Genomic DNA, 13,939 nt, shown 5'->3' on the forward strand with positions numbered 1-13,939 from the left:
CATATTTCTGGCTAATATGGAAGTAGGACATCTCTAATATAGCCATTAATCATTTTCATGACCTCTTCTTTAATGTTTATAACTTTTGCCCATGCATACACAGGGTCAGGTTATTTTTTCTCATTTAAATTTTTAGGAACTCTGATTTAACAGAGAAGTTACCACTTAGCCTAAACATGCAGAGCAAAAAAAATGTTCACTTGGTTTCAAGTTTGGTTAGATTTTATTTTAAAATACATTTTTAAATGTGTGTAGTAAAATTTTCTCTCACATATTTCCCAGCTTGAAAATTATCCTTAATTCTTTTTATATTTAAAACTTTAGTCCACCTAAAATTTATCTTAGATGGCCTGATGAAGGGTTCTAAAAGTAAAGTAAAAATTTTATCAGAACCACTTTTCAAAGAACTCATCATTTTCCACTGAATTAAAATGTCCTCTTCATTATATATTATGTTCTCTTACTTACTTGGTTCTATTTACAGATTTTCATCAGTTTCAGAAATGTGCATTCCTATACCAACTCTATATTATCCTAACTATAGTAGCTTTATAGTGAGTATCAATATCTGATGGCAAATCTTTTTGTCTTATTTTTCAACAGTTTCTTCCATATGTCTTCTCAATTACTATTCCAGTATTTACTAATAAAAATGTGGGTTTCAATCATTCTAGACTACCCACTAGATCTCATTTATAGCACTTTACCACATGTGTTGAGAAATAGTTATCTACTATGACTCTTCTAATTTAAAAAGTTAATAAAATTATAGGTAAAATATGTCTTAAAAAGTCACTGTGAACGCATCCATGAGCTTTTATGTCCAGGGACTGAAAAATGACAAGGCAGTAAGCAGAGAAATAAGTGGAACCATCTTAAAGGCATTCATCAAACCAGATGAAAAAGGCTTTCGTTTTTGGGGCCTTTGAGAACATAGCAAATATAAATTCCTTCTAAAGAAACGTCTTCATTGCTGTCCTCAAAGAACTTCCACAGATAAAGCCTCAAAGAAAATGAGCAGCCAGAATTAAAAAATAATAATAAAAAGATAAAAATAAAAAAAAGATATTAAACACACAGGGAAACAAAACACTATGAGTGGAGCCAGTAGACATCACAGACAATATAATCAGCCTCACAAATACTTTAGATAGTGGGATTCTCAGAGCACAAAGCTAAGTAACTTTATCTGTTTTAAAAAATTAAAGACAGGCTTGAAAAATAAATAAAAAGCTACCAGATTTTTTTTAATGTAAAAAAAAGGACTCCTAGAAATGAAAGATAAAATTGTAACTCAAAACTCAGTGGACCATTTTAACAACATGTTTGAAATTAGTGAAGAAATTATTAGTAAACCTGAAAGTAGAATTGAAGAAAATGATCTAAGATGTAACCCCCAAAACACAGAGATGAAAGTTTAAAAAATAAATTGAGTCATTGAGACTAAAGTAAGAATGTTTAACATATATCTAATGAGAGCTCCATAAAGCGAGGAGAAAGACGAGAAATTCCCCCAAATGATGAAAGACATCAATCCACAGATTCAAGAATCACAAGGAAAACCATGCAAAATAAATAAAATGAAATCCAGACTTAGATAAGTCACTGTAAAACTGCTGAACACTAAAGATAAAAAGATCTTTAAATCAACTCCCCTCCCAAGATATTATGACTCTCAAATGAGCAATAACTAGGCTGCTGGTGATTTTCCAATAGCACCAATGCATGACCAAAGACACTAAAATGATATTGTCTGAGAGGTGAAAAAAAATAATAACTGCCAACCTGGAATTTTATACATAGTCAAACTATTTTTCAAGAGTTAATAAATGTATAAACAGTTTCAGAAACAAAAAGAGTTGGTCAACACCATACTCTTACTGAATAAAGGTTTAAAGTATTTATTCTAAGCAAAAGTGAACTGATTTCCCATGGAAATCTCAACATGGAAAAAAAACCTGAAGAAAATAGGCAAAAATTTGAATAAAGCTAATCCAATATTGGCTAATCAAGCATTAACAATACTACTGATCAAGTTTTAAAAGGATAGAATTATTACATTATGAGATAGGGAGGGCTAATTAGAATTACAGTACCTTAGTCTATGCCACAAGACCCACTCAGATTAGGTCCCAAAATGGCACAGATCCAGAATATTTAACTTGTTGTAAAATTTAGAATACAATCAGTCCTAGAAAAAAAATACATCTTTCACATTACTCAAAAATTGGCATCTCAACTGAAAGGGAAACTGACAGACAAGTTCAGAACTACTTATTTAATCCAAATGGCAGATTTAGCTCTGAAGGATAATGGCTTGTTAGTCCTCTTGGTGCATCACGTAGACTTTTTAAAAGCTGTGTTCCCTTGAACATCATCTTATGGCAGGTAGGTAAATTTCTGTCAGTTTTCTTAGGATGGATAGAGGTGCTCACACTATCATCTAGCAATAAAAGTGAGGGAACTAGCCTTGTGTACCAAAGAAAACCTGAAATCTCATCACTACATTTTGTTTTATTTATCCAAAATATTCATATTTTTTTAAATTACTGAGTAATAAATTATGGACTTCCTAATACTTTTTTTTCATCTGCTTACTTCTCTTTCATAATAGTGGAGAAAGCCCAATTGGCTTACATAATAGGTTATGTATTGGGACATTACTTTCTAGGCAATGGGGAGCCACTGAAGCTTTTTGAACAAGGGTGTAATGTAATTAGAGTTACGATTTTAAAAAATTATTCTGAAAATGATCCACATTTTATTTGATAAGGGTATAAACCACTTAGCCATTGAAGTTGAAAAGCAAACCCAAAAGGAGGATGGACTAAATCTATTGATTGCGCTTCTGCTTTGTAACCTTTGTGCGTGTGTGTGCATATGCACACACACACATATATCAAGACAACATATTTAAATAAAAATATTGTTATCAAGAATATTTATCAATAAGTTCTGCTGGTTAAATTGTGTTGCTCCTCTGACTTCTTGTTACTTTCAATAGGAATCTATGATAAAGAGTCTTTTACTTTACATTGAGTCATTTAGTCAGTTTTTTTCAATGTATATTATTAAATTTATTTATCTAGATATAAAAGTCACAAAATCTAAGTACACAGATTCTGTAAAATATGCAAATCTGTGGAAAAACCAAAGCTTTACAACTTAATATAAAATTTTGAAAAAGAAAATAACTATTATTTGAAATAAAGCATCATGAAACAAGAAACATTTTTTAGCAATTTTTCAATAAATTTAAAGACTGACCTTATGCATACTGGTTTTTCAAAAGAAAACTATTGGGCTTCCCTGGTGGCGCAGTGGTGGAGAGTCCCACTGCTGATGCAGGGGACACGGGTTCGTGCCCCGGCCCGGGAAGATCCCACATGCCGCGGAGCGGCTAGGCCCGTGAGCCATGGCCGCTGAGCCTGTGCATCCAGAGCCTGTGCTCTGCAACGGGAGAGGCCACAGCAGTGAGAGGCCCGCGTACCGCAAAAAAAAAAAGAAAACTATCAAAAAATATAGCCTAGTATTCACAGTTTGATTAATCTGAAACGTGTACTTCCGACTGATACAATTGTAAACAACAGCCTGCACGAACGAAGGACAGAAAAACTGACTGAGGAGGTACGACAGAATTGAGTGTACCTTTGGAAACTAGAGCTGTAATCCAGTTTGTAAGAAAGTAAAGAATGGAAGTATTGGCCTAAACTCCACTGAATCACAGAAACCTAACACAATACAACACAAGTGACATCCTTTTTTCAAAATGGCGCAAGGTTCATTGAGTTGGGTGATTCAATTACCCTCTCAACCTGGAAAGAACCCCCCTCCTGATTTGAAGTCCACTGGCAGAGCAATGTGGGACAGCCTACATTGTACACAGCTGGTAAATAGCTAAAAAGCTGCAGGCTTTAAAGTACAAGAATCTCTGACCTCTCATGATTGGTGCAATGATTCTTCAACAAAATACTACTTACAACAGAGTTCCTTAAAAGTCTGCAAAAGACTACATTTTCAATTAAATACCTCCAAATATCTTCTCTTCATATGGAAATCTGTTTAAATAAATACCGAAGTACAATGTTTCATCAGGTAGTAAAGAATTAATGAAACGACATTTTTTCCTAAAATAGAAATGATTTTAATCTTGTTTAGACACTTTATAAACTTTTCAAAGATTATCATTATTCCCATTTTGTCTTTTTTTAATAAACTTTTGTAGACCTTAAATGAATGTGCTATACACTAATTAGAATCACAAAATCACTATTGAATTATAGAATATATAAGGAAAATTTAGCTAGCATGGATCATAATTCTAGTATCTCCTCATGCATGAAGCCAAGAGTACTACTACCTTAGATATAATTTTAGCCAAAACACTTTCTACTTCAAAATTTGGACATTTTGTTTTACTCCTTTTCTCATGAGGTTATTAAATAAATGAGATTTCATGCACACATTTCACATAAATTATTCATTCTCACATACAAGACAGAGATCCTGTGATGATAAATGTTTGGGATACTACAAAGTTAGTATCCCTTTTCAAATTTCATCTTATTTACAAAACAAACAAATCATTGATGATTTCCTACTATCTACAGAATTAAGTCTCAAATATTGAGCATAGAATTAAAATATTTTCACGACCTAATCCCAACCTAATTGTCTGGTCTCTTTCCCATCACTCTTGTTCATGTAATCTAGGCTTCATTTTAGCTACACTGAATTTATTATATTTCTCCAAATATGCCGTGTATACACCCATATTCCTGCTTTTTCATATGCTGAATACTCTTCCTGAACTGCATGGATTGCAGCACTAACCATATTGAATTATGGCTAGGTTTTTGTGTTGCTTTGTTTTTTAATGTATCTGGCTTTGCTTACAGATTACGAATTTCCAAAAGGCAAGGTCATAGCAGGGACCCTTTCTTACCCAGTACCTGTCACTGTGTTTGGTACGTAGTAGGTGTTCAATGAATAACACCGGCTACAAAAAAAGTAATCACTTGTATAGTATTTACCATACTGAATGAATAGGGAAGTTAATAATTCCACATCAACAAAATATTTGTTGAATAATTACCATATTAGAGATTTTTTTCACATACAAATATTATTTACTTTATACCATAATCCTGTAAGACAGATGTTATCTTCCTTTCATAAATGAAGGTAAAGAAATAAGTAATTTTCCCTGGGTTCACAAGCGTTCAATCTAAAAATTCAACCTGGACTTCAAATCCTAAAAAAACTGACCATGTAGATTAATACCATGTCCTATACCTAAGTAATAACCTCTAAATCTTTTGAAATCCTAAAGCTATATAAATTTATAATTTTTATCCTACAATATATTTTAAATCATTGACATATTGAGAAATGATCTTTATATATTAAAAGGTACCTGGTAGTTGAAGGGGCACTTTACTGGATTTTTGCAGCATTTTAGAACATAAGTTTTAAACCCTGTGAAAGGAAGGATTCGCTACATCCTTATGAGAAGATTACTTCAGCTTTTGCTCAGTTAAAAGATAAGATACTTGGCTAAGAGCTTGTAATGCTCCTTTCACAAACAAAAGATACTATTAATTAATTATTCAATCAATAAACCATTCTCTTAGTGAATAAAAATTAGGCTTAGCCTTACATTGACTTAAAAAAAAAACAAAAACTGAAAGATCAAAATTCCTTTTTTTTCTACTCATGCCCATAAAAGTCTGTTTTCTATTTTTTAATTGTTGGGGGGTTTTTGGTTACAACTCTATCAGTCTCTATGAATTATTCCGAATCTTAAACAAATTCCCTTGATTTGTTTCAGTGTGCCAGAGTTAATACCAAAGCACATTTTAAAACAAAGATACGGACTTCCCTGGGGGCGCAGTGGTTGAGAGTCCGCCTGTCGATGCAGGGGACACGGGTTCGTGCCCCGGTCCGGGAAGATCCCACATGCCGCGGAGCGGTTAGGCCCATGAGCCATGGCCGCTTAGCCTGTGCGTCCAGAGCCTGTGCTCCGCAGTGGGAGAGGCCACAACAGTGAGAGGCCCGCGTACCGCAAAAAACAAAAACACAAAGATACTTCACAAATTTGAATGTGTTCAGATAATCAATGACATTCCTATCTATAAGCATTTAGCAAGCCTAAGCTAGAGTAAATCAATTCAGTGAATGCTTTGTATTAAAAAATGACTAATTTCAACACAAACTAATTTTTAAGACAATAAACAGTGAATACGCATTTCACAATAATCATATCACAAACTGGGAGAGACTAATTAATAAAATGTGCCACATTTTCACAGGCCTATAGAAATCATATTTTTAATACTTTAACCCAATTTACTAAGACAAGCTTTATGCTTTAATCATGGTCATAATAGATAGAGAACAAGATCAAAGGCTGTTATTAATTTTCATTTGCAGAACTGAATCCAAATTTACCTTGTTTGAGATACTTGTGATGAACGATTTAATATCTAGATTAGTTGGACAGCTCTTCTGACAGGGGGCATCTGCACATTTCAGGCATCTAGGGAATAAAATAACTGAATTAAAGAAACTATAAAGTAAGTGAGATCATATTCTATATATTCTCTACCCTATACCCATTCAGAGTTAGTGTCTATTAAGAACAAATAAAATTGTACTATTTTTAGATACAAAAATTTTTTAAGCAATAAACATAGAGTACTTGTGTTTCCCTTTTGTGAAACTTGTGTTTCACTTGTGTTTCACAAACACTTTTGTGTTTCACCTCCTAAGGTGTACGAAATGGCACCACTGAGGCTAATAACTGCCCTTTCTCTTGGTGTTCCTCCTAGAGTTTAAGAAGATCATACTTATTTAAGATACATCATTCATCCATCCATTTACTAAATCAGTCTTACTTGGATCCCTCACGACACTGATAATGCTTAGAGAATGGAGTCTTTTATGATAAAAGTTTTGTATGCCTTTTACACCACAATTATACAAACACAAAGGTAAAGTCTCTCTTTTTACCACGTGTAAATTCCTTTCTTCCTCCATTCATCCCTCCCACTTTTCCACTCACCTCTCCTCCCAGCCTTCTTCTTCCCCTGCCATCATCCCTCCCTCCCTCCCTCCCTCCTCCAATTTTCTGATGTCTTTTAACCTACGCATTATTCACATGGCAATTGAGCTTTGCAGTAGATGCCTCAATGCATAGACCAGATCTACCCGCTTTCAGACTGAAGCATTTATTCCTCCAGCTGCTGTGCCCTCACGTGAAGAGAACAGGCTGAACCAAGGTCATGTCCCCTTTCTAGCTGCTGCCAGTTTCCAATCACAGGTCAGTGAGGGGAGGTAGAGGCCCAGTCTCCTTGCCCTCACTTGGGGAATAGGTCTGCAGTGATCTACTGCAGCCTTTATTGTAGCTATGTCTGTCCAATCTTGATTCCTTCACTCTTGTTACAGGTGTGGATCTTCTAATAAACTTCCCACATACTAATCTCATATCAGAATCTGCTTTCTGCGGAAATGACCAGAGACATGTTCAAACTTCAGTGTTCCTAAGAACCACCTGGGAAGCTTGATAAATGTCATAATTTCCACAGAGAAGCCCCTCCTGAGTTTGAGTTATTGGCCTGGGAATCTGCATTTTGGAAAAACCCTTTAAGGTGATTCTGATAAACATGGTTGGAGCCACACAGTGAGAATCACAGTTCTATAATTACTACCTTAGGACTGAAACCACTGGTTAGAACGGTCTTTAATTTGTACATTCATATACGTATTTGTGTATTCATTTGATAAATATTTAATGAGCCCTTGTTACATGGCAGAACCTGGGATATGAGGTTATAAAAGTGATGAACAAGACCACCATGGTCCTGCTCTCATGGAACTTGCAGTTTGGAGGAAGTTCAGACATATAAAAGGTACTTGTAGTAGTCAGTGTGGTCAATGTGAATTTGGGTAAAAACAGCATGCTAAGGGAGCATATAAGAGGAACAGTAGTCCTAGAGGGAGAGAGTCAGGCAAAGCTTACTGGGAACAATAACACTTAAAGGGATGATTGAAGAATGAGTGGGCATTAGGGAAGCAAATGAAGGTGGGATTTGGAGTGCAGGGTCACTCAAAAAAATGACAAAGGATAAAAACAGTACGTGCCAAGGCCTGGAGAGAAAAAACATGAGAGGGTAGGTGAACTAATGGAATCTGGTATGGCATAAAGTGAAAGTGGGAGTAGTGAAAAATTAAGCAGGTGATCTGAAATTTAACATATACCATTGTCACATCTGTCAGAAGACGAGAATTCTCTGAGAATTTCACTGAGAATGAGTCCCACGTTGCTCAGTGACAAAGGTCACTAGCTGGCTCATTTTCTATCCACTTCCATGTGTAAAGACGTTGGTTCATTTCCTTTAAGAAAACAATACCGGGAAATAGGGGGGGGACCTTGAAGATGGCGGAAGAGTAAGACGCGGAGATCGCCTTCCTCCCCACGGATACACCAGAAATACATCCACACGTGGAACAACTCCTACAGAACTCCTACTGAAGGCTGGCAGAAGACCTCAGACCTCCCAAAAGGCAAGAAACTCCCCACATAACTGGGTAGGGCAAAAGAAAAAACAGAGACAAAAGAATAAGGACGGCACCTGCACCAGTGGGAGGGAGCTGTGAAGGAGGAAAAGTTTCCACACACTAGGAAGCCCCTCCGCGGGCGGAGACTGCGGGAGGCAGAGGGGGGAGTTTCGGGACCGCGGAGTAGTGCACAGCGACGGGTGCGGAGGGCAAAGCGGGGAGATTCCTGCACAGAAGATCGGTGCCGACCAGCACTCACCAACCCGAGAGGCTTGCTGCTCAGCCACCGGGGCGGGCGGGGCTGCGAGCTGAGGCTAGGGTTTTGGTTTTGGACGGAGCTCAGGGAGAGGACTGGGGTTGGCGGCTTGAACATAGCCTGAAGGGGTTAGTGCACCACGACTAGCCGGGAGGGAGTTCGGGGAAAAGCCTGCACCGGCCGAAGAGGCAAGAGACTTTTTCTTCCCTCTTTGTCTCCTGGTGCGCGAGGAGAGGGGTCTAAGAGCGCTGCTTAAAGGAACTCCAGAGACGGGCGCGAGCCGCGGCTAAAAGCGCGAACCCCAGAGACGGGCGCGAGCCGCAGCTGAGGGCGCGAGCCCCCGAGACGGGCGCGAGCCGCGGCTGAAAGCGCAAACCCCAGAGACGGGCGCGAGCCGCGGCTGAGGGCGCGAGCCCCCGAGACGGGCGCGAGCCGCGGCTGAAAGCGCAAACCCCAGAGACGGGCGCGAGCCGCGGCTAAAACCGCGGACCCCAGAGACGGGCGGGAGACGCTAAGACTGCTGCTGCCGCCACCAAGGGGCCTGTGTGCGAGCACAGGTCACTCTCCACACCCCTCTTCCGCGGAGCCTGTGCAGCCCGCCACTGCCAGGTTCCCGGGATCCAGGGACAACTTCCCCGGGACAGCGCACGGCGGGCCTCAGGCTGGTGCAACGTCACGCCGGCCTCTGCCGCAACGTCACGCTGCCTCTGCCGCCGCAGGCCGGCCCCGCACGCAGTGCCCCTCCTTCCCCCATCCCCCAACCCCCGGCCTGAGTGAGCCGGAGGCCCCGAATCAGCGGCTCCTTTAACCCCGTCCTGTCTGAGCGAAAAAACAGACGCCCTCCAGCGACCTACACGCAGAGGCAGGGCCAAATCCAAAGCTGAGCTCCTGTGAGCTGTGAAAACAAAGAAGAGAAAGGGAAATCTCTCCCAGCAGCCACAGAAGCAGCGGATTAAAGCTCCACAATCAACTTGATATACCCTGCATCTGTGGAATACCTGAATAGACAAGGAATGATCCCAAATTGAAGAGGTGGAATTTAGGAGCGAAATCTATGATTTTTTTCCCTTTTCCTCTTTTTGTGAAGGTGTACGTGTATGCTCCTGTGTGACATTTAGTCTGTATACTCTAGCTTCCACCATTTGTCCTAGGGCTCTATCCGTCCATGACTTTTTTTTAAAAATTCTTTTTCTTAATAATTAAGTTTAATTGTAATAACTTTATTACACTTTACCTTCGTTCTTTCTTTCTTTCCTTCCTTCCCTCCCTCCTTTAGACAACGAATCACCCCAAATTGAGGAGGTGGTCTCAGGGAGCAGGATTTATGATTTTTCCCCCTTTACCTCTTTTTGTGAAGGTGTATGTGTATGCTTCTGTGTAAGATTTTCTCTGTATAGCTTTGCTTCCAACATTTGTCCTAAGGTTCTATCCGTCCCTTTTTTTTTTCTAAATATTTTTTAATTCAATAACTATATTATACTTTATTTTATTTTTACTGTATCATCTTTCTTTCTGTCTTTTTTTCCTTCTTTCCCTCCTTCCTTCCTCCCTCCCTCCCTCCCTCCCTCCTTTCTTTCCTTCTTTGCTTCTTTCTTCCTTCCTTCCTTTCCTCCTTTCCTTCTTTCTTTCCTCATACTTCTACTAATTCTCTCTACTTTTTCTCCCTTTTATTCTGAGCCGTGTGGATGAAAGGCTCTTGGTGCTCCAGCCAGGAGTCAGGGCTCTGCCTCTGAGGTAGGAGAGCCAACTTCAGGACACTGGTCAACAAGAGACCTCCCAGCTCCACATAATATTAAACGGCGGAAATCTCCCAGAGACCTCCATCTTAACACCAGCACCCAGCTTCACTCAACGACCAGCAAGCCACAGTGCTGGACAACCTATGCCAAACAACTAGCAAAACAGGAACACAACCCCACCCATTAGCAGAGAGGCTGCCTAAAATCATAATAAGGCCACAGACACCCCAAAACACACCACCAGACGTGAACCTGCCCACTAGACAGACAAGATCCAGCCTCATCCAGCACAACACAGGCACTAGTCCCCTCCACCAGGAAGCCTACACAACCCACTGAAACAACCTTAGCCACTGGAGACAGACATCAAAAACAACGGGAACTACGAAAGTGCAGCCTGCAAAAAGGAGACCCCAAACACAGTAAGATAAGCAAAATGAGAAGACAGAAAAACACACAGCAGATGAAGGAGCAAGATAAAAACCCACCAGACCTAACAAAGGAAGAGGAAATAGGCAATCTACCTGAAAAAGAATTCAGAATAATGATAGTAAGGATGATCCGAAATCTTGGAAGTAGAATGGACAAAATGCAAGAAACAGTTAACAAGGACCTACAAGAACTAAAGATGAAACAAGCAACGATGAACAATGCAATAAATGAAATTAAAATCACTCTAGATAGGATCAATAGCAGAATAACTGAGGCAGAAGAACGGATAAGTGACCTGGAAGATAAAGTAGTGGAAATAACTACTGCAGAGCAGAATAAAGAAAAAAGAATGAAAAGAACTGAGGACAGTCTCAGAGACCTCTGGGACAACATGAAACGCACCAACATTCGAATTATAGGGGTTCCAGAAGAAGAAGAAAGAAAGAAAGGGACTGAGAAAATATTTGAAGAGATTATAGTTGAAAACTTCCCTAATATGGGAAAGGAAATAGTTAATCAAGTCCAGGAAGCACAGAGGGTCCCATACAGGATAAATACAAGGAGAAACACGCCAAGACACATATTAATCAAACTGTCAAAAATTAAATACAAAGAAAGCATATTAAAAGCAGCAAGGGAAAAACAACAAATAACACACAAGGGAATCCCCATAAGGTTAACAGCTGATCTCTCAGCAGAAACCCTACAAGCCAGAAGGGAGTGGCAGGACATACTGAAAGTGATGAAGGAGAATAGCCTGCAACCAAGACTACTCTACCCAGCAAGGATCTCATTCACATTTGATGGAGAAATTAAAACCTTTACAGACAAGCAAAAGCTGAGAGAGTTCAGCACCACCAAACCAGCTTTACAACAAATGCTAAAGGAACTTCTCTAGACACGAAACACAAGAGAAGGAAATGACCTATAGTAGCGAACCCAAAACAATATATAAAATGGAAATAGGAACATACATATCGATAATTACCTTAAATGTAAATGGACTAAATGCTCCCACCAAAAGACACAGATTGGCTGAATGGATACAAAAACAAGACCCTTATATATGCTGTCTACAAGAGACCCACTTCAGAACTAGAGACACATACAGACTGAAAGTAAGGGGATGGAAAAAGATATTCCATGCAAATGGAAACCAAAAGAAAGCTGGAGTAGCAATTCTCATATCAGACAAAATAGACTTTAAAATAAGGACTATTAAAAGGGACAAAGAAGGACACTACATAATGATCAAGGGTTCGATCCAAGAAGAAGATATAACAATTGTAAATATTTATGCACCCAACATAGGAGCACCTCAATACATAAGGCAAATACTAACAACCATAAAAGGGGAGATCAACAGTAACACATTCATAGTAGGGGACTTTAACACCCCACTTTCACCCATGGACAGATCATCCAAAATGAAAATAAATAAGGAAACACAAGCTTTAAATGATACATTAAACAAGATGGACTTAATTGATATTTATAGGACACTCCATCCAAAAACAACAGAATACACATTTTTCTCAAGTGCTCATGGAACATTCTCCAGGATAGATCATATCTTGGGTCACAAATCAAGCCTTGGTAAATTTAAGAAAACTGAAATTGTATCAAGTATCTTTTCCGACCACAACGCCATGAGACTAGATATCAATTACAGGAAAAGATCTTTAAAAAATACAAACACATGGAGGCTAAACAATACACTACTTAATAATGAAGTGATCACTGAAGAAATCAAAGGGGAAATAAAAAAATACCTAGAAACAAATGACAATGGAGACACAACGACCCAAAACCTATGGGATGCAGCAAAAGCAGTTCTAAGGGGGAAGTTTATAGCAATACAAGCCCACCTTAAGAAGCAGGAAACATCTCGAATAAACAACCTAACCTTGCACCTCAAGCAATTAGAGAAAGAAGAACAAAAAAACCCCAAAGCTAGCAGAAGGAAAGAAATCATAAAAATCAGATCAGAAATAAATGAAAAAGAAATGAAGGAAACAATAGCAAAGATCAATAAAACTAAAAGCTGGTTCTTTGAGAAGATAAACAAAATAGATAAACCACTAGCCAGACTCATCAAGAAAAAAAGCGAGAAGACTCAAATCAATAGAATTAGAAATGAAAAAGGAGAAGTAACAACTGACACTGCAGAAATAAAAAAAATCATGAGAGATTACTACAAGCAACTCTATGCCAATAAAATGGACAATCCGGAAGAAATGGACAAATTCTTAGAAATGCACAACCTGCCAAGACTGAATCAGGAAGAAATAGAAAATATGAACAGACCAATCACAAGCACTGAAATTGAAACTGTGATTAAAAACCTTCCAACAAACAAAAGCCCAGGACCAGATGGCTTCACAGGTGAATTCTATCAAACGTTTAGAGAAGAGCTAACACCTATCCTTCTCAAACTCTTCCAAAATATAGCAGAGGGAGGAACACTCCCAAATTCCTTCTACGAAGCCACCATCACCTTGATACCAAAACCAGACAAGGATGTCACAAAGAAAGAAAACTACAGGCCAATATCACTGATGAACATAGATGCAAAAATCCTCAACAAAATACTAGCAAACAGAATCCAACAGCACATTAAAAGGATCATACACCATGATCAAGTGGGGTTTATTCCAGGAATGCAAGGATTCTTCAATATACGCAAATCTATCAATGTGATAAACCATATTAACAAATTGAAGGAGAAAAACCATATGATCATCTCAATAGATGCAGAGAAAGCTTTCGACAAAATTCAACACCCATTTATGATAAAAACCCTCCAGAAAGTAGGCATAGAGGGAACTTTCCTAAACATAATAAAAGCCATATATGACAAGCCCACAGCAAACATCATCCTCAATGGTGAAAAACTGAAAGCATTTCCACTAAGATCAGGAACAAGACAAGGTTGCCCACTCTCACCACTCTT

The 13,939-nt window shown here is 38.7% G+C and overlaps 1 protein-coding gene across 2 annotated transcripts in view; it reads right to left on the bottom strand.

Moving 5' to 3' along the window:
* Positions 1 to 13,939, bottom strand: part of DPYD (dihydropyrimidine dehydrogenase) — an 828,512-nt gene that overhangs the window by 619,272 nt on the left and 195,301 nt on the right. For both annotated transcript variants that reach the window (XM_032630437.1, XM_032630445.1), the window contains exon 4: positions 6,451 to 6,538. In XM_032630437.1, the coding sequence (XP_032486328.1) occupies positions 6,451 to 6,538 (88 nt within the window). The remainder of the gene's footprint in view (positions 1 to 6,450; positions 6,539 to 13,939) is intronic.

This window comes from Phocoena sinus, chromosome 1 (assembly GCF_008692025.1).
Source record: "Phocoena sinus isolate mPhoSin1 chromosome 1, mPhoSin1.pri, whole genome shotgun sequence".
Taxonomy (NCBI): Eukaryota; Metazoa; Chordata; class Mammalia; order Artiodactyla; family Phocoenidae; genus Phocoena; species Phocoena sinus.